The 26145-nt window shown below is 54.6% G+C and overlaps 2 protein-coding genes across 3 annotated transcripts in view; one reads left to right on the top strand and one right to left on the bottom strand.

Moving 5' to 3' along the window:
* Window positions 1-1013, bottom strand: part of DENND2A (DENN domain containing 2A) — a 72820-nt gene extending 71807 nt beyond the window's left edge. For both annotated transcript variants that reach the window (XM_058681371.1, XM_058681372.1), the window contains exon 1: window positions 754-1013. The gene's annotated coding sequence lies outside the window, so the exon portion shown is untranslated. The remainder of the gene's footprint in view (window positions 1-753) is intronic.
* A 9731-nt stretch (window positions 1014-10744) lies between these two features.
* ADCK2 (aarF domain containing kinase 2) lies at window positions 10745-25079 on the top strand. The gene is made up of 8 exons (XM_004594469.2): window positions 10745-12050; window positions 13035-13181; window positions 15131-15259; window positions 16872-16967; window positions 18478-18729; window positions 20110-20238; window positions 20831-20884; window positions 24738-25079. Exons 1-8 carry the CDS (start codon window positions 11145-11147, stop codon window positions 24876-24878), a joined length of 1854 nt encoding a protein of 617 aa, XP_004594526.2. The 5' UTR covers window positions 10745-11144; the 3' UTR covers window positions 24879-25079.
* Window positions 25080-26145: the final 1066 nt, after the last annotated feature.

The following is a 26145-nucleotide window of genomic DNA, read 5'->3' as shown; positions in this document are numbered from 1 at the left end:
GTCAGCGGTGACAACCCTCGCACCAGCTGCAGCTCCACTGCCCCAATCTCTTCCGCCCCTTGGCGGTGGGGGTCGCCCAGCTTCCTGTCCCCGCCCCTCAGAACAAGATTCCTTCCTGGGAGCTGGCTGTACTCCGTGGCCTGATTCCAGTTCTCTGGAACGCCCCCTAAATGTGATTATATCCTGTGTAGTTAAGACATTTCCCCTGGGTTCTCTAGGCTCGCAACTCGGTCCTTGGGAGAAAACTGGAAGAAACAAGATTATTCAATTACCCCACACAGCCGAGACTGCAAGTTCTGCCCGCATTAGCAATGGGGGCAGGGGTCCGGTTGTTCAAAGGCCACTCACACCCCACAGCCAACACACGTACGCGCAATATCCACGCCCCTGGGGACCCCACGCGCGTAGAATGGGGCCGTGCTCCATGCCTGCAGGTTCCCCAGGCGCGGGTGAAAGTTTCGCGCCTCAGCCTAGAAGCTCCCCTGCCCCGGCAGCGAAGGAGGTCGCGCTCCCATTGCGCTGGGGTGCGGCGAGCCGAGCTGCAGCGCCCGACAGGACGGCGCTCCAGGGTCCCCAAGGCCGCGCGCTGGGAACCCAGTCTCCGGTCTACACAGCCACTTCCCTCCGATCCGCGCCCAGCTTCAGCCGCTTCGACCGTTTCCTCTCCGTCCGCCCCAAGCGTCTCCTCCCCAATTGCCTCCCCACTCCTGCTCGTTTCCCCCACCCAGCCCGTAGCTCCGGGCCCGGCCTTACCTCTCCGCGGGCGGGGGCTTCGCGGGCTCCGGGGCACATCTCGGGGGCGCCCGCGCGCGCCGGGGCGTCGGGCGGCGGCGGGGGCCGGGGGCGCCATGGCCCGCCGCCCTTCGCGCCTTTGTCCGCCGGGCCTGGCCCGGCTGTCGACGAGCCCTTGGGGTCCCCGCGACGCGCGCGCTCCCGTCGGGTGCCCGCCGCCTCCCCTCCCGGCCAGCGGAGCGCACGCTCGCCGGGCGGCGCGTCCTCCTCCCCTCGCGGTGGCCGCCGTCTGCGTGACGCGCGCCCCCTCCTCCCGACCCATCACGCCGGCTCCAGTGAGCTAATCCGCAGCTGGCGGGCGCCCGGCCGGTTGCCACGGCAACCCCTCTCCCAGGGCCCGGCCTCGAGCCGAGCGCGGTAAACAGGACCTTCTGCCGGACTCGCCCCTTGCCTGTTGGGGTTGGGGGGTGGTAGGAATGGAGAGATTTGGGGAGGGGGCGGGGCAGATGGTGGTTTAACCCTTTCTGTGCTCGAGGCAGACCACCGTGTACTATCCCACAGCACACCCGGAAAGTGTGTGGGGGGGGGATCAAGTGGTGTGATGGGCTTGGTCCAGAACTGAGACCTGGACGGAAGGGGCTGCTTGTCCTTGCCCTGGCTGTAACTCCAAGCAGTTGACACATTTATGAGATGGGGCTGGGACCTGGGGCACCCCAGACAGAATCTGGCAAGACCCTTACCCTAAGCAGCTTGCAGTGTGGCAGGGTAATGACATTTCCGAGACAGGCAATATAAGTGCTGAAGTCTGGGAAGGGGGTAGGGGGGAAGAGAGCCGGGACAGGGGAGGGAAGTAACTTTATAATGTCCCCAGCCTCCACCTGCGTGGCACACCCAGTCCAGGAATACACTTGCAGGCTTCAGTTCTGCCTGGAAGTGAATCGGGAATATGGGTCCTGGCTTTGCAGGACGTTGGTGGAGCTGTGCTTTTGGGAAACTGTTGAGTGGATCTGGGCAGGTGCAGGCAGAGTGCGGAAGGGAAGGAGGGGACTGCTCAGTGTGGAGGGAGGGGTCTCTCGGAGGTGAGACTCACAGGATGTGCAGAACAGCTGACCACTGGGGGCATCGGGGCACATAGCCACAGCATAGGGCTTGAATGTGATGCTGAACACAACAGCTTCTGAGTGTGGGAGGCAGTAGTGACAAGGAGCAGGATCTGGCAGCCTTGCCGTACAGGTGTTGGAGGAGGCACCAGGCCAGCCTCTGCAGGAAGGAGAGGCGCTCTTGTGTGCAGCTCAGAGCCTTCCAGGAGGGTGGAGCTCTGTGCCTGAGGACAGTGGAGACTGAGCACTTAGGTAGGAGGGCGGAGAGGTGGAGAGAAAAGCTTAGGGTAGGGGCACATGGGGTTCAAATGTCCCTAGGGACACCTGTACCCCATATAGGAATCCCACGTGGACTGACACACATCCTGAGATGTGTGGATGATGGCTCAGGCGCTTGGGTCTCTGCCGTGGATGTGGGAGACCCAGAGGCAATTTCAGAATCACAGCTTCAGTCTAGCACGGACTGTTGCAAGCATTTGGGCAGTGAACCAGTGGATGGAAGATCTGTCTTTCCCTCTCTGTTCCTGTGCCTTCCAAGTAAAAATATACATTAAAAAAGCAGCTGAGGGCAAGCAGGTTAAGCAGTATGGGCTCTGGTTTGAGTTTTGGTTGCTCCACTTCCAGTCTTGCTCCTGGCGAATGTGCCTGGAGAAGCAGTGGAGGATGGCCCAAGTCTTGGGCCTCTGCACCCACTAGGGATGAAGGTCATGGCCCGCGTCAGCCACTAGGGGTCATTTAGGGAGTGAACCAGCACACGGAAGATTGTTTTCTCTTGCCACATCCCATTCCCATTCTGTAACCCTGCCTTTCAAATAAATCAGTAAGTCTGAGAGAGATAGAGAGAGAGGAGAGAAGCCAGTTCTGGGAGGGAGAAAAAAAATGGAAGGATCGTGTTGCATAAATGGGTTTCATAGATCATCTGTATAGACTGAGGGTCTGAGGTTTGAGGAACGGAAAAAATGTGATCCCCTTAGCTGGGGATTTTGCTCATTCTCTGAGATCTGTGAATCGGGTCTAAGGCAGGGATAGCCACAGTGCTGACCAGCTCGCGTCACTGTGATGATTAAGTTCAGCTCATCAGGAAGTTGCGCGCTGACCCCTCGGGAGGACTCCTGCCGCCTAAGGTTTGCTGTTGCTCACCGCCTCTTTCTGTTCTCCCCTTGAATGCTGGGCATGTCAGATTGGGGAAGGGGAAGCAGCGGTTTTCCTCCAAGCCCTAGGAGAGCTCAACTTCCCCTTGCCTTCCTCCCCTTCTAGGTCAAGGCCTCCTCTTAGCGGGCTGCCTTCATCTCAGCTGTCAGCCAGCTGGCAGGGAGCAGGACTGTGGGGCTGAAGAAGGCAGGGGCCCCATCAACACAGGGGCAGAGCCTGAGCAACAGCCTAGGGCTTCTCCCCACAGTGTCTCGCTGCCTCCAAAGCCCTGTTGGAAGCTGCACATCGACTTTTATCTAGCCTTGCTTCAGGTCTTCCCCACATCCCAGAGCCATCAGAACTCATCCCTACCATTTTCTGGATGGGAAAGCTGAGCTCCAAGAGGTCATGTGTCTTAGCTGAGCGTTCACAGACCCAGGCCTGTTTGGGTCAACCCATGCCATGTTCATGAATGGCATTGACTGAGGGTACTGCCACCCACTGTGGAGCAGGTCTCTGGGTCAGGGTCTAACCAGTGAGCTCATCCCTGTGGCTGCTCCACCCTGGCAGGTACTGGCATGCAATTCCTCTGGGCATCTGGGACTCAATCCTTCCCTGTAAGATCTGCTCCCTACCCTTGGGTCACTACGATCTGTTCTTCACCTCTTGGCTGGCAAGATGGCTCTTCTGCCATGGACTTGGGCATCTTCTGCTGCTTGCCCGGGTGCCTCAACAGGGAGCTGGATGGGAAGTGGAAAGGCTGAGACACAAATTGGCACCTCTATGGGATGCTGGAGGTCTACACCACAATGCTGGTCTCCACCGGAGAGTTTGATCATGGAAGGTTGGAAGCCAGGCATGGTACCCAGGGACTCCTAGCTTGCCTGATCACTTCCCCCAACAGAAGTCCACCCTGGTCCCATCTCAGCCGTTAGACCACCAAATGACGATAACTCCTGCATTGCCTCTCAGAAGCCACACCTTGCTTGGGAGAACTTTTTCTAGAAAGTCTGACTACTTCCTACATTTCAAGCCAAAGCCAGGAACCTGGAACTCCAGCCAGGTCTCCCACTTTGGGCCATCTTCTGCAGCATTTGTAAGGAGCTGGATGGGAAACAGGTCAGCTGGGACTCAAACCAGCGCTGTGATACGGGCTAACAGTGCTGCAAGAAGCTGCTTCATGGGCTGAGTCACCACAAAGACCTCAGAATGAGAATGTAGAACGTTGGCCAAAGGTAAACCAGGAGAGAGTGTAGGGGTTGCCCTAGCTGGCAGCCTGGCTTGGGACAAGTCAGCACCTCCTACCTTCTGGTGTCAGGTTTCTGGGGGTGGGGAGAATGAGGTTAGATGGGCCCTCAGTGCCTGCGGCTACAGCTTCTCGGGTAGAGAGACCCTAGAAGCCACTGGCTGTGCCTATTCTGGCTCCACTCCTACAGGTGGTGTCCCGTGGCATGGCTGCCTTACACAGCTCACCTGGAGCTCTCTCGGACGCGGGCTAGGCAGGTGGACTGGAAGTCACAGCCCCATAGATGATTGTATCATTCCTCCTCCCCTCACTCAGTCAAAATGCCCCCTTCACAGGCTGCTTCTGTTTCATGCAGGTCCCTAAGCAGCACACCATGAAAACATGGCTATTGAGCTCCATGTGGAACTTGTAGGGATGCCTTAGGATTCCCAGGTGGCTGCTGCCTGTCAGAAAAGGCCCCACCCCGCGCCTCATAAAAGGGCCTCACAGCTAGGAGGAGCTCTTTCTCCCCAAACCACAGCTGGAGGTGATGCTTAGAGGCCCTGTCTCCCCTCCCTATCTATCTTCCTCTCTGGACACTCCCTCCGGCTACTCACGATGCCCATTTGTCCACGTGCGTGTGTTCACTGGCCCACCTTGTGAGTACATCTCTTTACCACTTTGTGTGTCCTTTACCAACAATGCTTATCTGTGTGAGGCAGGAGCCTGGAGAGAAACGAGTACAGCCCTCCCCGCTGGCGGAGCCCAAGCAGGCTGAGCCTGCAGGCCAAGCCTTAGAAACGAGGAAGGTACAGGCCCTGGTGGGCAACACACAGACCTCCCAGGCAGAAGGAAGGGATGGGGCATGTCCCAGCCAACCCTCTGTTAACACAGGTGCACGGCTAATCCTCTGGCACTGTGACAAGGGCAGCTGGAGCAGCCCATTCAGAAAAAAGCCACAAGGTGGAACACGACCTGCCAAAAAAAGTTCTCCACAGAGACCTGAGGAGGAAACTCAAGTCCCCAGCAACAAGGGGAAAGGGAGGGGACAGCGAGCTCCCCCAGCCAAGGGACCAAGATGAATCCCCCTGTGTAGGAGGACATTGTGACCCGAAAAGGTCAGTGAGCACAGGACTACAGTTGGTTGGATAATATTTGGAGGAGAATAACCAAATGGCTACCTTTTGTATACCTTATTGGATATCATCTGCATATGTATATGAGAACACCTGGTGAATATACAAGACAAAAGGAGTTCCAAACAAGCATTAATGGTTTTGTTGATAAGCTCAGCACTTCCTCCCTTATCCTATATGACCCTCAGAGTATAAAGTCTGATGCTACTAATAAACCTCGGCTTTTGACCATCAGTCAGGGGTCCACGCGTGTTATTATCGGCTCCGTGCACCAAGTCCATCGCTGCGGGACAGCGACACCCCTGCACTGCCCCCCGCCCCCCACACCATCTCCACCCCCTAGCCTGCTGCTTTCTACAATGTTCTGAAGACGCAGGTGGTCAGCCTGGAGCTGGAAATGTGCCAGGACCTGCCTTTCTCAGGCTGGTGGGTGTAGCAAGGTAGGTCTGCGAGCGGGGTGGGACCTGTCTTCTCAAGCTTTGTATTTGCTTGATAATCGCACTGGGCATGTAGGAAGAAGATAGAAGGACCTTGCCATTGGGATCCTGAGGCAAGGGTGGGGTGGGGAAGGAGGTCTGGGCAGGGACTCAGGAACTCAGTCTTACAAGCATTCCATGGGAGGCACTCTGGCTTGGAGCCTGCTCTGGCGAGGGGCAGGGAAGGGGATGCCAGGATCCTCTTCCCTTGCATTCTAGTCTGAAGAAACAGTGTGTGTGTGGAGGGGAGGACAGGAGGAAACGAGGGGTCTTGGCCATGACCCGTCTTGCACAAGGAGCTAAGCCCAGCAGTTCCTGGTTCTAGGAGATGGGACCCTTCGGGAGGGGACCGGGTCCTGAGCAGAGCCTGGGGGGTTGGGCTAGACCCTTAGAACGCAGGCTGCAGCATCTCTTGCCTGCTTCCCACCATGCAAGGACACAGTGAGACGTCCACAGTCCAGAAATGGGCCCTCACCAGAGCGCAGCCACGCTCGCCCCTGGAGCTGGGACCTTGCAGTCTCCAGGACTGTGACGCTCCTCCCACGTCCTTCCTTCAGTCTGTGCTGATGTTTTGTCACAGCAGCTTGCACGGACTAAGACGGGGGTATTTGTGTCATCAAGTAGACAGAGGCCAAAGCGGCTGCTACACCCACACCGACACACAACTTACCCTGTCCAGAGCGGCAGAAACTGAGGGGCAGGCTTTGGTGCAGTGGTTAGGATGCTGCTTGGACATCTGCATCCCAGAGTGCCTGAGTTCGACTCCCACTTCCACTACTGATTCCAGGTCCTGCTATTATGCGCCTCCCAGAGGCAGCAGGTGATAGTCCAAGTAATTGAGTCCCTGTCATCTACCAGGGGGACCCAGATGGCGTGAAAGGTTCCTGGCTTCTGCTTAGCTGTTGCGGACATCTGGGGAATGACCGGTGGGTGGAAGATCTCTCTGTCTCAGCTTTTCAAACACATTTTTAAAATGTTTTAAGGATTTTATTTTAAAAATGTATTTATTTGAAAGAGAATTGGAGAGAGCACTCTTTAGATGTTCAGCACAGCTGGGGCTGGGCTATGTGAGAGCCAGGTGCTGTGGACTCAGTGCAAGGCCCCGTGGGGTTGGCAGGGACCTGGTGCATGAACACTGGGTGTGCCTTCGCGGGAAGCTGGGTTGAAAGCAGAGTAGTTGGGAGTCAAACTTAGGCATTTGGATGTGAGGTGTGGGGGGGTCCCAAGTGTCACCTTAACTGCTATGCCAAACACTCCCGCATCCCCCCAAAATTCACTAACTACTGCGCCAAATCCCCTTCCTATCCCTTCCCAGGAGACTTGAACTAATCCCAGCCCTACATCACAATTGCCTGGTAACAATGCTTCCCTGGACATGCTAAAGTAGTTGGAAGTGGCTTCTGTGAAGAGAGAAGCAGAGCCAGGTGGCCCAACATCTCTTTCCTTCCCAGCCACGGGAGAGTGTGCGTTGCGTGATGAAGGGTGGGAAGCCTGGGAACCCGAAGCGCTTAGGTTGTCGGTGACAAGTAAATAGTGCCACCTAGTGGGACAAAAGTTTAATAACAACCTGAAGCAAACTAAGAACAGGAAACTACTAACCATCATTTTCCACTCCGTTTGTAAAAATTACTATGTTGAGTGCCCGGCGGCGTGGCCTAGCGGCTAAAGTCCTCGCCTTGAACGCACCCGGGATCCCATATGGGCACTGGTTCTGATCCCGGCCGCTCCACTTCCCATCCAGCTCCCTGCTTGTGGCCTGGGAAAGCAGTCGAGGATGGCCCAATGCATTGGGACCCTGCACCCGCGTGGGAGACCCGGAAGAGGTTCCAGGTTCCCGGCTTTGGATCGGCGCGCACCGGCCGTTGCGCTCACTTGGGGAGTGAACCATCGGATGGAAGATCTTCCTCTCTGTCTCTCCTCCTCTCTGTATATCCGGCTTTCCAATAACAATAAATCTTTAAAAAAAAAATTATTATGTTGGGCCCAGCGTGGTAACTTAGTGGCTATATCCCCACCTTGCATGTACCAGGATCACATATGGGCACCAAATCATATCCCAGGTGCTCCACTTTCCCTCAAGTTCCCTGCTTCTGGCCTGGGAAAGCAGTCGAGGATGGCCCAAAACCTTGGGACTGCACTTGTATGGGAGGCCTGGAAGAAGCTCCTTGCTCCTGGCTTTGGATCAGCTCAGCTCTGGCTATTACAGCCACTTGGGGAGTGAACCAGCAGATGGAAGATCTTTGTCTCTGTGTCTCCTTTTCTCTATAAATCTGACTTTACAATAAAATAAATAAGTCTTCAAAAAATTATTTTGAGGGGCCGCCGTGATAACCTGGTGGCTTAAATCCTCGCCTTGATTTTACCAGGATCCCATATGGGCACCAGTTCATGTCCCAGAGGCCCTGCTTCCCATCCAGCTCCCTGCTTGTGGCCTGGGAAAGCAATCGAGGACGGCCCAAAGCCTTGGGACCGGCATGGGAGACCCGGAAGAAGTTCCTGGCTCTTGGCTTCGGATCGGCTCAGCTCCAGTCATTGTGATCACTTGGGGGGTGAGTCAGCGGACTTTGTATCTCTTTCTCTTTGTAAATCTGCGTTTCTAGTTGAAGAATAAGTAAATCTTTAAGAAAGTATTTTGTTTATTTCAGAGGCAGAGCTACAAAGAAAGAAGTGCAGGCAGAGATACAGATCTTCCATCTGCTAGTTAACTCCCCATTGGTTGCAATGAACAGCAGCTTTATCCTGCTCTCTTACAGAGATGACTGGGGCCCAAGCACTTGGGCTGTCCTCTGCTACTTTTCCAAGCACATTGGCAGTGAGCTGGATTGGAATTGGAGCATTCAGGACTCGAACCAATGTCTATATGGGATTCTGGCACTGCAGACAGCAGCTTAACCTTATTCACTGCAACTCAAGCCCTCATTTTGCATGCTGTAGAAGGCTTTGTGAAAACTGTCAAAAGACCACCCAAAGGAGGAAAAACACAGGTGAACTCCAACTGAAAGTGGTCAGTATCTGATGTAATGGGTTTGAAGATGTTTGTCTTTCTCTGGCTGGTCCCAAGTTACAAGAGGGCAGGAGTGAAACCAGGGCAGCAGCAGCCATCAAGTCAAGACCTACTGCTGCAGAGAGTATGGCTAGGAGTGCTAGACCACTGTCCCTTTGTATATTTATATTACTAAGACAGATACACAGAGAGGAGGAGAGACGATGGTTCACTCCTCAAGTAACCACAACTGCTGCTGCTGTGCCGATCCGAAGCCAGAAGCCAGAAGCCTCTTCCAAGTTTCCCACACAGGTGCAGGGTCCCAAGGCTTTGGGCCATCCTCGACTGCTTTCCCAGGCCAGAAGCAGGGAACTGGATGGGAAGTGGAGCAGCTGGGATTAGAACCGGCGCCCATATGGGATCCCGGGTGCGTTCAAGGTGAGGACTTTAGCTGCTAGGCAACCACACTAGGCCCAAGACTTATTAATTTGAAAGTCAAACAGAGAGAGAGAGAGAGAGAGAGAGAGAGAGAGAGGGAACGAGATAGAGAGAGAGAGAGACTCTTCCTTCAGTCGGCTCACTTCACAGATAGATGTTGTCAGGGCTGAGCCAGGCTGAAGTCAGAAGCCAGGAACTTCATTCCGGTTTCCCACATGGGTGGCAAGGTCCCAAGTTCTTGAGCATTATCCACTGCCCTCAGGTGCATTAGCAGGTAAATTAGATAAGAAATGGGACAGTTGCCCCAGCTGTCGACAAGGCCTACATGACTATGCATGGCTGTGGAACTCACCAACATTCATGGGCACTGGGACTAGGGACAGACAGGGCTGGCCCAGGTTCCTGTGCCTGCAGGTTCACCCAAGAATTGGATGCGGGGTAGGCCAGGCTGCATTATCCGCCAGCACACACAAAGGCTGACACTAGGGGGCAGACTGCGCCGTGGGAGTGCCTGGCACCTGCTAGCATGCATAAGACCTGGGTATGGGAGTGGGCCTGGTCAGGGAACTTGAGAAAATCCCCTGGTAGGCTATCACTCCCACTGACAAGCCAGAGTTGTGTGTTGGTCAGGTCAGGCAGGGCTACTTCACTTGTGTGGGTTAGCTCCGGGGGGTGGACTGGGCAGGGCCAGGCAAAACAATAGCACATTGGTGTGCACAGGAGCCAGGATAGGGTGCAGGCCATGCTGAGCTAGGCTAGGCTAACACACCTACCAGTTTGCATGAAAGTCAGGAATGGACAGTCTGGGCAGGGCTAGGCTGCAGCACCCACCAGTGAGAGCTGGGGCTGGGACAGGTGGAGCCAGGCTGGGCAGGGCTGCAGCATCTGATGACAGAAGTCAAGCTGGGTGATGGGTTATGCCAGGCACGGACAGAGCATCCACCAGCATGTACAAGATCTGTGGCTGGCTGCGAGTCTTGTCAGGAAGCTAAGGGGATGTTCCCTACTTGGCTGTGGTTCCCACTGGTGAGTGTGATAACTAGAATTGGGGTGGCCAACCTGATTGGGCATGGCTACAGTATCCCTCAGCATGAGTGTGGGCTGGGTCTGGGGCGTGCCAGATAAGACTCCAGCACCCGCTGATGCTCACAAGAGTCAGTGACCATATCCATTGGTACATGCATGAGCCAGAGTAAGTGCAGGCTAGTTGGGTTTTGCCATGGCATCAGGTGGCAAGTGCTGGGATGGTGGCACCCGTTGAAAAGCAGACCTGTATTCAAAATCTACCCTCAAGCCAGGCTGCTAAATCCGAGATCCAGGATCCAGGCACCGGGTTCACGTCGCGTTCTCTTTAAGAGGCGGGTCCTCGGCGCATGGGCGGGCGCTCCCGGAAGACGCCGACCCAGCGGCCCGGGCGCCCGACCCTCCGACGCTCCTCTTGTACCCGGCTTGCCCCGGCTTCCAGCACCTCCCTCCCCGGCTCGCAATACCCGGCCTCTCCACCGGACGCCCGCCAGGGCGTCCTCGGTCTGCGACTTGGGTGGGCGCGCGTGGCGCTGAGTTCCGGGTCCCCTGCCTGGACACCCCGGCGGTCTGGTCCTGTGGGGCCGCTGGGGCGCACGGTGACCCTGCTGCCTGCGCGGCCACTTTACGCACATCACTCTGGGCCGGGATCTGACTTCGCGGGGGTGTCGGCTACTCCCGCTCCACCCTCCATCGGGCTCTGTCCGCTTCAGGCGCAGCGGCAGGAGCGGTGGGTGAGAAGGACAGTTTTCCTGCCAGCCGGGACAGCGCGCTGAAGGCGGCCCGAGCCTTTGCGGGAACTCGCTGGGGCTGCGGGCCCATCTCAGCCTTGTCAAAGCGTCCACAGCGCCATGACCGTCTCTTGAGTTCAGCCAGGCTCCCTGGGCCCGGGGCGCGGGGATGGTGGCTCCTTGGCGCTTGTCTGTCCAGGTCTGCTTGTCACGCCTAAGATGTTTTGAACTCAGAAAGGAGCTGAGACCCTCTGGCTGCGCTCGCAATACTAGACTCTGTTGGCTTTTGCTGGGCACTTTGCCCAAAGTCATCTCAGTGAATGGAGACTGTGGTACGGGGGCCTCTGGCGGCTTGTGTCAGAAAAAGGCACGCTGGAGTGGTCTGGCTGAAAATGTGCCGACCGGGGAGAGGGTCTCCCAAGCAGGGAGCATCGGCCACATCTTCCTGCAAGTCCGAGTCTGGCTGCGGGCCTGCGCCCTCTTGATGAAATTCTTCCCCCTCCTGCTACTGTACCCCCTCACCTACCTTGCTCCTGGTGTCTCTGCCCTCTGGCTGCGTCTGCTTCTGAAAGCCACTGAGACCTCGGGCCCCACGTACATCAAACTGGGCCAGTGGGCCAGCACCCGGCGAGATCTCTTTTCCCAGGCTTTCTGTGCCCAGTTCTCTAAGCTGCACGTGCAGGTGGCGCCCCACGCGTGGGCTCACACAGAGCGCATCCTGCAGCAGGCCTTTGGGGAGCACTGGGCCAGCACCCTCTTCTTTGAGCACCAGGAGCCTGTGGGTTCCGGGTGCGTGGCCCAAGTGTACAAGGCCTATGCTCACCCGGCACTACTGGCTGAGAACAGCGCAAACCCTCAACCCTCCCCCAAAGCAGGAGCCTTGGGGGCGCTGCGGCAGCTCTTTGGACACCTGGGCAAGGGCTGGAAACCTCCAGGGAATCTTGCTGACCAGTTGGTTCTGGAAAAGCTGCTTCTCCCTGAAGCTGCCCTGGTGGGACCCAGTGCAGGCAGGTCTGAGGCTCCGGACCCTGGCCTTCAGTGGGAGCGGGATCACCTCATTCCAGTGGCGGTGAAGGTAAGCACTGGGTGTCTCCCACCAGACTCACCCACCCACCCACCCACCCACTGAGCATCCCCTCTCAGAGAGGGCCCCAACCCCCATGCTGACTTTCTTTTACAGGGTGAACAGCCCTTATCCAAAATGCTCACGTCCAGAAATGTTGTGGATTCTTCATTTTAAGTTTTGGATTATTTGCATTTATATTATGGATGCGACCCACATCTAAAGATGAAATGTGTTTGTTTCATTAACATTTTTAGCACATAGCATGAAGGTGATTTTATGTGATCTTTTTAAGGCACCTGTATTTTGGCTGTGAGCTGACCCATAAGCTCACGTGTGACGTTTTCTGCTGTGACATCACATGGATGCTCAAAAACTTTCAGTTTTGAGCATTTCAGATGGCATATTTTCTTTTTTTGAAAGATTTATTTAAAAGGTAGAGTTATGGAGAAGGAGAGAGAAAGGTCTCCCATCTGCTGGTTCACTTCCCAGGTTGTTACAACAGCCAGGGTTGAGCCAGGTTCAAGCCACGAGCTTTATTCGGGTCTCCCACTTGAGTGTCAGGGGCCTACGCACTTGGCCCATCTTCCGCTGCTTTTGCTAGGCCATTAGCAGGGAACTGGATCAGAAGTGGAGCTGCAGGATTCAAACTAGGACCCAGGTAGGATGGGACGGTTGCAAGTCGTGGCTTTACCTGCTACACCATAATGATGGCCCCAGCTTGCATGTTTTTGGATTGCAGTTGCTCAGTGTGTATTCACAGCTGACTGTCTGGTGTCTGAAGTGTCAACATGAACACACCGTTTTCTTGGCGTAGGAAGCGGAGCTGCAAATAGGCCAAGAGGGGAAAGTGAGAGTTTGGAGCCTTCTGTCTTTGGGTGTTTGTTCCCTTGGCTCTGGGAAGCTGCCACCTCCCCTGCAGGTGGCACCCAGCCCTGGCTGGGTCAGAGGTATCCTCATGTTCCCTCCTGTCCCATTGTCCCTTTGTTCTGGCAGGTGCTACACCCTGGCCTGCTCTCGCAGGTGCAGATGGACTTATGGCTGATGAAGATTGGCAGCCGAGCCCTTGACCTTTTGCCAGGAATCAAGTGGTTTAGCTTGCCTGAGGTTGTGGAGGAATTTGAGAAGCTCATGGTGCAACAGGTGAGCACCTGCCGTTGGCAGCTGTTTAGTAACGACTACGTGAATGATTTCCCAGGAGAAGTGAGTAGGATGCATTGGGTAGGTAGCACTAGCTGGTAAAACAAAAACCCCTGGGGGGCTTGGCAGCGTGGCCTAGTGGCTAGGGTCCTCGCCTTGATCCCATATGGCCGCTGGTTCTAATCCCGGCAGCTCCACTTCCTCTCTGTCTCTCCTCCTCTCAGTGTATCTGACTTTGTAATAAAAAAATAAAATAAATCTAAAAAAAAAAAAAAAAAAAACCCTGGGAACACAGTGGCTTCATGCAGATTTGTTGTTTATATCCACGTTCCGTGCAGGTCGGCGTGGAGAACAGGGAGTAGTCCTTTGTTATTGGGTTTCCCAGTTTCCTCCCAAGGTTAGCCCTGTCATCTTTTTTTTTTTTTAAGATTTATTTATTTTTATTGGAAAGGCAGATATACAGAGAGGAAGAGAGATAGGAAGACCTTCTGTCTGATGATTCACTCCCCAAGCGGTCGCAACAGCTGGAGCTGAGCTAATCCAAAGCCAGGAACCAGAAGCCTCTTCTGGGTCTCCATGCGGGTGCAGTGTCCCAAGGCTTTGGGCCGTCCTCGACTGCTTTCCCAGGCCACAAGCAGGGAGCTGGATGGGAAGCAGGGCTGCCAGGGATTAGAACTGGCGCCCATATGGGATCCTGACACATTCAAGGCACTGGGCCCCGTTTTTTTTTTGTTTGTTTGTTTGTTTTTTGTTTTATTGGAAAGGCAGATCTACAGAGAGGAGGAATGACAGAGAGAAAGAGCATCCATCAACTGGTTCACTCCCTTAGTGGTTGCAATGGTTGCAGCTGAGCCAATCCAAATCCAGGAGTCAGGAGCTCCTTCCGGGTCTCCCATGCGGGTGCAGGGTCCCAAGGCTTTGGGCCATCCTTGACTACTTTCCCAGGCTACAAGCAGGGAGCTGTTTGGGAAGTGGAGCAGCTGGGACATGAGCCAGTGCGCATATAGAATCCTGGTGCTTGCAGGACAGAGGATTAGCCAACTGAAGCATCATGCTGGGCCCAGCCCTGTCATCTTCAACATGTGCTGCCTAGAACTTCTGAGAACTGGAGGAAGAGACACGATGGAGGATTGTCTAAGAGATGAGGGTCAGGCACTGTTGGGTATCAATACTTGTTCCCAATCTGCTGATCGAAGCTTCTGTCACACGGGCCCAGTGTAACCGCGAGGGGGCTTCCTCTGTACCCTGGAGAAGGTGACAGCATGGTGGAATGTGTAGCATCACTCGGCTGTTGATGATTGAATTTATGAGAATAGTCAGCCGCGTCATCCTCTACAGCAAAGCCTGGCTTTGGTTCCAGGTCTGGGTGAGTAGAGACTGGACATAGCATAGAGGGGCGGACACTAGGGGTCCTTGGGGCTCCAAGTAGGCATCTCTGCTGCCCCCTGTTAGGTAGTGCAGAAATTGGCGCTAAGGTTTCAAATCCAGGAATAATGTTCAGAAAGCCGTTAGTCTGTTTGAGCAGCAACATTCCATACACTGGGCAGCGTGTAAACAGCAGGAATTTTTCCTTCCTGCTTCTGGAACCCAAGCAGCCGGGGATCAAGGCTCTGGTAGATTTCATGTCTGGTGAGGACTCAGTTTCTGGTACGTAGGTGGCTGTCTTTTGGTTGTGTCCTGGCATGGTAGAGGAGGTGTGGTTCTCTGGTCTTTTTACAAGGGCAGTAATGCATTTAGGAAGGCTCTGTCTAGGACTAGCTTGTGGTGTGGCAGGTTAAGCCATTGTCTGAAGCACTGGCAGGGTGTTTTCTCCACAGTGGGCTGGGGTGGGGGGGTTCTGTGGGAAAGCTGGCAGGAAGGCACGCCTGGTGGGGAGCTCGTGCCTGGCGTTTCAGAGGGGGCAGTCCCTGTGCCCACACCAGCCCTTATCTTTCCTCTTCATTTCTCGCCAGATCGATCTGCGTTATGAAGCTCACAATCTAGAACATTTCCAACGCAACTTCCGTAACGTGACCTCTGTCAAGTTTCCCACCCCTCTGCGGCCGTTTGTCACTAGGGACGTGTTGGTGGAAACATATGAAGTAAGCATCTGGAAGCTGTGCCCTGTCTCACAGCCGGGTCATCTGGGGACTGGGTGTGGGAGCCAGGGGCTTTGGTGTGCTGGGAGGTGGCAGACAGGGCTGGACATGGTCTCGCACTTTGTTGGAAAGCCCCTCTGCTGCTTGATCAGCTGGGCACAGGCCACAGAGGCAGCTTTTCCCCAGGGCTGGTAACCATGAGTACAAAACACGAGGCATGGAGCAGGCACTCAACAAACATTGTGCTGGGCCTGGTATGATGGCTCAATGGCTAAATCCTCCCACTGTGAGCATAGGGATCCCATATGGGCACCAATTCATGTCCTGGCTGCTCTACTTCCCATCCAGCTCCCTGTTGGCCTGGGAAAGCAGTGGAGGATGGCCCAAAGCCTTGGGACCCTGCACCTATGTGAAAGACCTAATTAAAAAAAAAAAAAAGATTTATAAGAAAAGATGCATTGTGCTGTCAGTATGCACCTCATGGTCTCTTTAGGTAGGTAACCTGGCTGGGGTCCAGGGAAGCGATGTGACCCACCCCTGTCTGTGTGGACTCTCTGGGCTTTCACTCTTGTATGTGTTACTATCCCAGACTGTCTCCAGGGATCGTCTTGACAACCAGATGAAGCCCTCCACAGTGTGTGTGCCTGCTCCCCTCCATTCCTGTGTCCCGCTCCTTCCTGCTCCCTTGCCGGCTCAGGGTCGAGCTCCTTCCTGGCCCTCCATGGCTGATTCTTAACCAGAAAGTTGCTCTCCCAGCACCTGCTCCTGGCTGTCTGCAGCACCTCACACCTCTTCTCTGTTAGTGAAGGGGGTAGGTTCCTTGCCCATTACCTGTCCTCCTGCCTTTAAAAAATCATTTATTTTTATTGGGAAGGCAGATTTACAGAGAGAAAGAGACGAAAGATCTTCCATCTGCTGGTTCACTCCCCAAATGGTCACAACTACTGGCGCTGAGCCAGTCCAAAGCCAGGAGCCACATGGGTGCAGGCTCCCATTTCCCATGGCCTTCTAGGCCACAAGCAGAGAGCTGGAAGTGGAGCAGCCAGGGCACGAGCCAGCGCCCATAAGGGATGCCATGTGTGGAGATGGAGGATTTAGCTAATTTAGTCATTGCGTTGCCTCCCTCTTTTTAAAAAAAAAAAAATATTTTGAGACAGTTTTCATAGAGAGAGAATCGAGAGATCTACTGTTTCCTTCCCTAGATGGCCATGATGGCTAGCATGAGGCCAGGCTGAAACCAAAGCCAGGAGCTTCCTCCGGGTCTCCCATATGTTTCGCTGGGGCTCCAGCACTTAGGCCATCCTCTGCTGCTTCTCCGAGGGCATTAGCAGGAGCTGGGTCTGAACCGGGACAGCTGGGACATGGACTGGTGCCCATATAAGCTGCCAATATCGTATGGTGGTGGTGTTACATGCTATATGCCACAATGCTGGCTCCACGGGTAGGCTCCCTTTCCAGTTAATCACAAGACTTGTGCTTTGAGAAGGTTTAGAAAGGGAAATGTGAAGAGATTGAAGTCTGTGAGCAGCTGGCAGCTTCCTCTTGGGTCCTAAGATGGGTCAGACCCCTGGGGAAGGCTGGTGGGCAAGGCTGTCTTCCCCTGTCCTTCCCAAAGGAGAGCGTGCCGGTGTCCAGTTACCAGCAGGTGGGCATTCCTGGTGACCTGAAGAGGGCGATTGCACGGCTGGGCATCAACATGCTCTTGAAGATGGTGAGTATGTGGGCGCCAGCTCGAGTTAAAGTGCAGGCAGAGGAGGGATGCTGGGGGCATGGCCAGGGCAGGAGGGATGGCCAGGCACTGAGCCACCACTGGGTGGGCAGATGAGGGATGCTGGGGGCATGGCCAGGGCAGGAGGGATGGCCAGGCACTGAGCCACCACCGGGTGGAGAAAGCCTGCTTTGGAGATTGAGCATGGTGGTTCAATGACGGGGTATTTATAAGAGGACATAGGGGACCCCAGAGCATCTTTGCAGTCACCGTTAGGTGTCATAGTAATAACCTGGCTTTGTTAGCAGCTAACAGCTAGGAGACCTGAGGCTGCCTGGGGTCTGATCTTCCTGGCAATCAGGACAGAAGACAGTGAGTGAAGGGCTGGATGGGCAGGAAGAGGCCCTGGGTGCAGTGGCTGGGAATGCAAGGAGGGAGCGCCCCCCTCCCCTGTGTGGTGGGAGAGCAGGGGAATGAGGGATGAGGGCAAGGGAGGCGGTGGGTGGGGAGGGTGGCATGGAGGCGAGGGAGGATTGAGGGCAGGTTCTCAGGGCTTGCAGGCAAAGTCCCGCGGGTTAACAGGAAGGGCACTGAGCTCAGGGCACTGTCCCTCCAGCGCTGTAATCCCCTTCCCAGAAGCTCCTGGATCAGCGAGGTTCTTGGGGGTAGAGCTGGGTTTCAGTTAGGTCTGTGAGGAGCCAGTTTAGCGCTGGTACTAGGTGTTCCAGAAGGTACCGTGGCTGGGTCCAAAAGGGGAACTGGAGCTAGCGCCCAGGGCTCTGTGTTGGCTGGAAGGAGTGCCTGAAAGCCTGTCGGCCAGCAGTGCCCTCCACCTGCCTGGGCCTTCTCACATGCCCTGTGTACAAGGGTTGTTGGTGGGTTCTGTGACCGTGCAACTGGCTGCCCACAAGGGGCAGATTGTTCACAAGCCATGGCTGCCTCCTGGTCCAGCACAGGGCCTGGGGCTGCTCTCCAGTAGGCCCTCAGCCGTTTCCTCCCAGCCCCTGTGCAGGCTCTTCAGAGCTGTGTTCTGCACCTAAGAGCCATGTACACACACTGTGAGGGTCCCTCCTTGTTGCTCTTGGCTGCTGGGGAGACAGTGGAGGGGAGGTGTGATTGATGAGCCATTGTTCAAGAAATGCAGTTCCCTGGCGTAAGAGCATTGAGGTTTGGGGGAAATCTTTAACCAGTGAGTATTATCTTTTTTCATCCAAAGTATCAGTGACTGAAATCGTAAAGTAAGAAGTCTTTTGCAATGCACTTTGATCTGCTCTTTGGAACTGTTTTGTTCCTCTGGAAGACGTCTTCTTAGCTTGTCCCTGTACAAATTCTGAACTTCCGAACAATGAGCGACAACAGTAAAGATAAAACCAGAAATGAACTTGATAGGTCTTGTGCTGGGGTCCCTTGGGAGCTCACTGTTGCCTGGGAGCCTTTCCCAGCTGGTGGCCCAGTGGTGCTGGGGTTGGGGGGGTGGCGGACTGGGCCAAGGGCAGTGCTATTCTCTTCCCAGATCTTTGTGGATAACTTTGTGCACGCGGACCTTCACCCTGGGAACATCCTGGTGCAGGGTGCCCACAGACCTTCCATGAGCCGGGAGGTGCAGCCGCAGCAGGTAGCCGTTTTCAACACATGGATGGGGCCTGGCACGGCCACCCAGCACCCGCTGCGCCTGGTGCTGCTAGACGCGGGCATTGTGGCTGAGCTGAGCGATGCTGACCTAAGCAACTTCCGGGCAGTTTTTTTGGCTGTGGTCATGGGGCAGGTAAGGCGTGCTGGGACCCTAGGGTTGAAGCTGAGTCCCTTGGGCTGTGGTGACCTGTCTTTGCCTTGGCGTGAAGCTACTCAGCTCGCTCGCTCTTGTGAATGCCCCCAGTGGCCAAGGTGCTCCCTGCTGGAGTGGAGTGAGAGAGAGGGAGATGAGGCCCTTCCCAGGGTCATCATTAGAACGTGCTGTGCCACCCCACTCGCAGGAGCGTGGCCTCAGGCCAAGCAGCTCAGGGGTGCAGCCTCCCTCCCAGGTGCTGCCGGTCCTGGGACTTGAACTTTCTCTTCCTTCTTTAGTAAACACATGGGTTGGTGATATGAACAACAACTTCATTTAAAATGTATTTTCTTGAAGTTTAAATTTGCTTACTATTTATTGGGAAGAGTGACAGAGAGAGAGACAGAGAAATCTTGCATCTGCTGGTTTATTTCCCAGATACTGCAGTGACTGGGGCTAGGATTGGGCCAGGAGCAGACTTCCTCTGGGGCTTTTGGATGGGGACCTATAGGTGCAGGGGTCCCCAGGTTCTTGGACCACACTCTCTGCTGTCTTTACAGGTGGGAGCTGGATTGGAAGTGGAGTAGCTGGGACTCTAACCCTCGCAGGCAGTGACTTAGCTTGCTGGTCTCAGAACAGTTGCTTCTTGATCAAAAGATGACTGCCCCTTGTCTGGGCCCTTCCTGCCAGAAACCATACCCTGAATGGGGGAATGGGGAAAGGCAGGTTGGAGGCTCTGGTGTGGGGGAGGGTGAATTGTTTCCCACCCTCTGCTGTGTTTCTGAGGGGCCTTGGGGGATAAAGAATTGTTACGTAGAGGAGAGGGGTGCAGCAGAGCTTGTGCTGAATTCAGCTGCATCAAGGGTGAGGGAGGGAAAATCCTCTGGTGTGCTGGCAGGCAGGTCTCCAGGCAGCAAGACCTTGGGTGGCGAGGAGAGCTGGCTCTTTCCAGGAAAAGGCAGAGGTCAGGGGAGAAGTCAGCCAAGGAGGCCTCCAGGCAGAGGGTGCCGGCCGGAAGCTGGAGCCTGCTTGCAGCCAGAGGGAAAGTGTGCTGGGAAGGCCAGTGGTGCCACTGTGAGACCAGCATCCCATATTTGAACCAGATCCTGGTTCGAATCCTGGCTGCTCCACTTCCAATCCAGCTCCTTGCTGATAGCCTGGGAAAAGCAGCTGAGGATGACCCAAGTCCTTGGGGCCCACATCTATGTGGGAGGCATGGTGGAAGCTCCTGGAGGAGGAGACATTGAAGAGAGCAAATACCCTGAACCAGGATGGCAGAAACGGTAGTGGAGGAGCCGCCAAGACGGAAGGAGGTTTGGCTGAGAAGCTCGCTTTGCGCTCTGCCCACTCCCCGGCTCCCCTTTCCCTTGCGTCTTGCAGGGCCGCAGAGTGGCTGAGCTCATCCTGCACCACGCCCGGGCCAGCGAGTGCAGAGACGTGGAGGGCTTCAAGACCGAGATGGCCGCGCTGGTGACCCAGGCCAGGAGGAACACCATCACCCTGGAAAAGGTGGGCAGGTGTCAGGCAGAGGAAAGCCCAGGCCCAAGGAGACGTCTTGTGGGGAGGAGGCCGCAGGAGCCCAGAGTCAGTGGGGGGTGGGAGGGTTCTTTTCCACTCTCCCACCTTCCAGGTGGGAGGAGACCAGGGAAACCCCTGGTTCTCCAGAGGGGTCCTATAGGTGGCTGCTCTGGCTGTAACCCCCAATGGTAGGTGGGCTGGCTGCTCTGACAGCTAACTCAGCAAAGAGCAGCCGAGGGACATGGCCTAGGCACTTGTCTCTTACTTTGGCCTCACCCAGAGCCCATCTGTAGTAGGCACGTTTAACAAACTCACGTTCATGGCCCAGACTGGCAGCCGTGGGCGAACTGTACACTGTGTTCACTGGCGCTGCAAGCCTTATCTATTCAGAAAGAATTTTGTGGGTGGATGGGGGCGAGAGATGGCGTGGCTGGGAGTCAGGTGTAATCCTTTGTGGAGTTTGTCCAGTAGTACCATTCCCACTCACTGGCGTGTGCATGTGTGAGCCAGTATGCGTGATGGAAGGGGTGGGTTCTTCCTGGCAGGCTTCCCAGCGTGTGCTCAGCTTTCCTGTGCTTTCCAGGTTCACGTCTCCAGCCTTCTGTCCAGTGTCTTCAAGTTGCTGATGACTCACCGGGTGAGGCCCCAGTCGGAGGGGACGCGTCTGGGGAAGTCTGGGGTGGAAGCCTCAGCCAACTTGGAAGCATTTTGTGGAGAGCTGGAGCAGTGCCACACAGTCTGTGTGTCTGTGTGTCTGTGTGCTGTGTACAGCCTAAGTACCTGAGGTGGGTGGGCGGAGAAAAACTCCGGCGACTTTGCACCTGCTATCTGGCTCGAACCTCTCCTGCATTTTCCTCCTGGGCTCACAGGGGTGAATGGTGTGCAACACTTGGCAGCTTCCGGAGTAGGGTGAAGTCCTGAGAGCCGGGTACTTCCTAAGGGGGAGTTGCCTCCTCATGTGGGGTCTTGCCCCTAGGCCTTTGCCGGGTGTGGCTGTGGGGATGGAGTGTGGTGCGGAAGAGAGGCTCCTCTGGGCTCCTGACCCTGGAGGGCCAAGGGCTGCTGGTCTTCCTGTGGGCAGAGTCCCCTAGGGGTGAGGGTACCTGGGGCTGCCTGCCTAGCTGCACTCTGCTTCCCTTACAACTAAAGCCACCAGAATTCAGTCCTGGGCACTGCTAAAGCCAAAGGCTTCCCAAGGGCCCTGCCCTGCAGACCCTCAATGATGACTTAGCTTCGACACAGGAAGCCTTAGGGGGATCCCCCACCCCAACTGTACTGCAAACCAGAGCAAGAGTGGAGAAGAGATATGGCGCCTCACAGGGCCTTTCCTGCTATTTCTCTTGAGGTCGTGCAGTCTGATCCTAAAATACCAAGGCTGCCTTTCAGCAAGCGTCATGCCGCAGAATGAAGAGGCCGAGCAGGCCGCTGTGCTGCTCACACCCTCCAGAAGGGGGGCCGTGAAGGCGGGCGGCAGGGCCAGGGCTGGACTGGGTGTGCTGGACACTGCAGCTGGCATTCTGCTGCTGCCACTCCACTCCCCATGCCCGCCGCGGTCGCAGCAGGAGTGTGCTGGAAGCTGCCAGGTGCCTGCCCCACGGTGGCTGGCTTGCTCTCAGGACTGTCCCATAGGTGTGGAGACTACAAATGGTGCTGTGGATCCCTGAAGAGGTTAAACGGCCATCCAGGCTGCCGAGAGCAGGCGAGGCCCAGGCCTGCCCCAGACGCTCACTCCAGAGCCAGAGATGGCTTCGTTGATGGGACTTTTTAGTTTTTGGTGAAAACTTTCTTCCAAATATTTTGACCAACTTTGCTCTTAAACATGGTCTGAATATCAGCTTCGGCTTAGGGGAGAGCTGAAATCATCGCTAGGGAGATGCCTGGGAAGAAGCAGGCACAAACTCTGGGGAGCGCAGTAGGAGCAGGGGGATGGGGCTCATGTCCAGCCCTGTCACCTGCCAGCTCTGACCTGAGCAAGCCTGGCTAAGCCCACAGGGCCTCCAGGTGGCCAGAGGAGGTATGTCCTGAGCCCCCTTGGCATACCTCGGGGCACCCCATTTATGAAATGTCCACTGGTTCACCCCCAAAATCCACTGGTTGAATCCACTGGTTCACTCCCCAAACGGCCAGAACAGCCAGAGTTGAGCCGATCCAAAGCCAATAGCCAGGAGCTTCTTCTGGGTCTCCCACACAGGCGCAGGGTTCCAAGGCTCTGGGGCGTCCTCGACTGCTTTCCCAGGCCACAAGCAGGGAGCTGAATTAGAAGTAGAGCAGCCAGGATTGGAAGCAGAACCCATCTGGGCTGCCAGCACTGAAAACGTGAGATTAGTGTGTTGTGCCACAGCGCTGGTCCTGAGATCTTCCGTTTAATTTTTTTAAAATTTATTTGTAAGCTTTAATAAATTATATATAAATTAATTTTATTATATAAAATTACAGATTATTTGAAATTATAATTTACTTTATTGGAAAGTTTGAGAGGCAGCGCTTCAATTTGCTGGTTTACTTCTCAAATGACTGCAGTGGCCATGGTTGGGCCAGGTCAGGATCAGGAGGTGGGAAGCCCTGGGGGGGCAGGGACCCAAGTGCTTGAGCATTGCCATTGCCTCCCAGGGCACGCAGAAGTGGAGCCAGGTCTCAAGCCCGGGCACTCCAGCACGACAGGGGACTGTCTCCACCTGCAGCCTAACCACTGCAGTCACCACCCCTTTCAAGTTTCTGAGCAGCTTCTATACTCTTCCATAGCAGCTGTACTAGTCTACATCCCCTCCAAGTGCACAGGGCTTCTGATTGCTCCACATCCTCAACAATACTTGTTTTTATTTTTTTTAAGACTTGTTCGTTTTTATCTGTAAGTCAGATTTACAGAGAGGAAGATCTTTGTCCGATGATTCACTCCCCCAAGTGGCTGCAACGGCTGGAGCTACACTAATCCAAAGCCAGGAGCCAGGAGCCTCTTCCGGGCCTCCCATGTGGGTGCAGGGTCCCAAGGCTTTGGGCTGTCCTCAACTGCTTTTCCAGGCCACAAGCAGGGAGCTGGGTAGAAAGGGAAGCAGGGCTGCCACGATACGAACTGGTGCCCATATGGGATCCTGGTGCATGCAAGGAAAGGACTTTAACCACCAGGCTTCTGTGCTGGGCCCAATATTTGTTTTTTATAGTGGATGTAAGATGATATCTCAATGTAGTTTTGATTACATTTCTCTACTGATTAGTTAGTTATATTAGGCAGCTTTCATAAGCTTATTGGCCATTTATACATATTCTTTTTGGTATATATATTGCATTTTTTATTTGAAAGCTACAGAGAGAGAAGAAAAGACACACACAACACACACTCTTCCATCCACTGATTCATTCTTTGAGTGGCCATAATTGCCAGAGTCGAGCTGGTCTGAAGCCAGGAGCCAAGAGCTTCTTCCTCCAGGTCTCCCCCCGGGAGTGAGTCAGGGGCCTGAGGCCCTGGACCATCCTCCAGTGCCTTCCCAGGCCATTAGCAGAGAGCTGGATCAGAAATGGAGCAGCTGGGACTTGAATCAGCACCCATAAGGGATGCCAGCGCATTAGCAGGGAGGTGAATTGGAAGTGGAGCAGTTGGGACTTGAATTGGCACTCACGGGATGCTGGCATCACAGGCAGTGGTGTACTGTGCCAGCATACTGTGCCACAGTGCCAGTACCTAATAAAAAAAAAAACCAAAGTATGTAGTTGTTAGCAACTCAGAGATAATTTACCATATGCCACTCAGGTTCAGAATCAGGCAGTCACAGTGGCGTTGCAGCCCAGGGCTGTACTCCCACCACAGCCTAGTGGCTCAGGCCTGCTGTCCACCCGCTTGTGGCCAGGCTGCACTTGCTCATGCTGCTAGGAACGCACTGCCTTCTCCAGGGTCAGAGCATCTCACTCCCAGCAGTCTTCAAGGTCTTTACCGAGATTGAAACTCTTCGTTTTGATTTCCCTGTGTGTCAACCTTCCGTTTCCTGGTATCCGCGGTTTCAGTCCTGACTCTGTTTCTTGTCACTGTGGCTTCCTCTGTGGTCTAGACACCATGGCGTGCCTGCCAAGGTTCGTGGGCCAGTCCAGCACAGCCTCTATGGGTCCCAAGCCAAGTCCAAGGGGCTCTGCCACACTAGACCAAAGTCAAAGTTTGTGAGGTCTGAAAAATGCCGACCGTGGATTTTGAATAGTGACACTCCTTTAAATGTCCTGTTTTTGGTTTATCTGTGGAATATTCATTTGCTTATTTTCAGTTCACACACACACACACACACACACACACACACACACACACACCCCTAGAAAGGTACATGTTACGTCTCCAGAACTTGTCCTTAATATTGCTTATAGATGGGAGGTTGGGCAGGTAGACGAGATGGTGGGGAGATCTGCTGGGGGCGAGGAGAGAATGCGAGCACATCCCAGGGTGCCGTGGTCCTCCTGGAGACCCCGCCCTCAGCAGCCGGTTGCTAAGAGAAACCCGCTTTCTGTTTCAGGTGAAGCTGGAGAGCAACTTTGCCTCAATTGTGTTCGCCATCATGGTGCTGGAGGGGCTCGGCCGCTCCCTGGACCCCAAGCTGGACATCCTGGAGGCGGCGAGGCCCTTCCTGCTTAAAGGGCCAGCGTCTTCTCCCTGAAGGCGGTTGCAGTGGGTGTGCGGTGCGACTTCAGGTGCCTTGGTCCACCTTCTTCTTCTGGGAGCTGCTCCCAGGGGGCCTCTCTTGTGGGCACCGCTGCTTGGCTTCGATTTGCTGTCGGGGTTGTCTGGGGAGTACCACTGGGGAAGGGCCTGGTCCTGGAGTTGTGCCAGCTGGGCCTCAGGCCAGGCACCATGTTCTGGACAGCAGTCTTCGGAGAGAGATGGATACGCTTTCTCTGTTTCCCTGTGCTTTTTTCTTCCCAGTTATCTTTACTCCTCAGTCACTGTAGGTAGTTTTCAATTCTTATTTTTTAGGCTAAAAAAGGCATAAAATCCTGTAATCCTGGGATTTCCAAATTATATTCTTTTTTTATTATTATTCTGTTTATTGTATTTGAAAGGCATAGAGAGAGAGAGAGAGAGAAAGAGCTGGCAAGTAAGCAGACTCTTCCATCTGCTGCTTCTCTCCCCAAATGGCTACAGTGGCCGGAGCTGGTCCAGTCCAAAGCCAGGAGCCGGGAGCTCCCTCTGGGTCTCCCACAGGGGTGCAGGGGCCCAAGCAGTTTTCTTGCCAGGCCATAAGCAGGTAGTTGGATTGGAACTGAAGCTGCCAGGAGTCGAACTAGTGCTCATATGGGATGCTAGTACCATAGGTGGGAGCTCAGCATGCCACGCTTTGCTGTTGGCCCCCCCAAAATCATGTTTTGAGCATTTTCCCTTATTGGTATAAAGTTGAAAGCACACACTTGCCCACACTCTGTTGATAAGCTTAACACACATGCCACCACTGCTAACAGATCTCTCAAGGCACAGCACACACTGCAGGGAAAAGTCACTGTATTTCAAATGATCTTGTTGACAATTTTTAAATATTTTTTATGACTTCTTACTAAAATTTGTCACAAAGTAAAATGATAACTTTTTAAAGATTTATTTATTTTTATTGGAAAGTGAAGTTTACAGAGAGAAGGAGAGACAGAAAGATCTTCCATCCACTGGTTTACTCCCCAAGTGGCCATAATAGCTGGAGCTGATCTGATCTGAAGCCAGGAGCCTGGAGCTTCTTCTGGGTCCCAAGGCCTTGGGCCATCCTTGACTGCTTTCCCAGGCCACAAACAGGGAGCTGAATGGGAAGTGGAGCAGCCGGGATTAGAACTGCCCATAGGGGATCCTGGTACATGTAAGGTGAGGATTTAAGACACTAGACTTCCATGCTAGACCCAAAATAAATGTTTTTTTTTTTTTTTTAAAAGTAGGGCCGGCAT

Source organism: Ochotona princeps, chromosome 25 (genome assembly GCF_030435755.1).
Source record: "Ochotona princeps isolate mOchPri1 chromosome 25, mOchPri1.hap1, whole genome shotgun sequence".
Lineage (NCBI taxonomy): Eukaryota > Metazoa > Chordata > Mammalia > Lagomorpha > Ochotonidae > Ochotona > Ochotona princeps.
Note: the sequence above shows the minus strand (reverse complement) of the source record. Positions and strands in the feature narration are given on the sequence as shown.

What these genes read in the sequence shown, in the direction of transcription:
- ADCK2 (XM_004594469.2), top strand. Translation starts at nt 11,145, where the DNA reads ATGGTGGCTCCTTGGCGCTTGTCTGTCCAGGTCTGCTTGTCACGCCTA. An exon ending in TCATTCCAGTGGCGGTGAAG is followed by an intron (nt 12,051 to 13,034) that starts GTAAGCACTGGG and finishes TTGTTCTGGCAG; the next exon opens with GTGCTACACCCTGGCCTGCT. An exon ending in TGTTGGTGGAAACATATGAA is followed by an intron (nt 15,260 to 16,871) that starts GTAAGCATCTGG and finishes TCCTTCCCAAAG; the next exon opens with GAGAGCGTGCCGGTGTCCAG.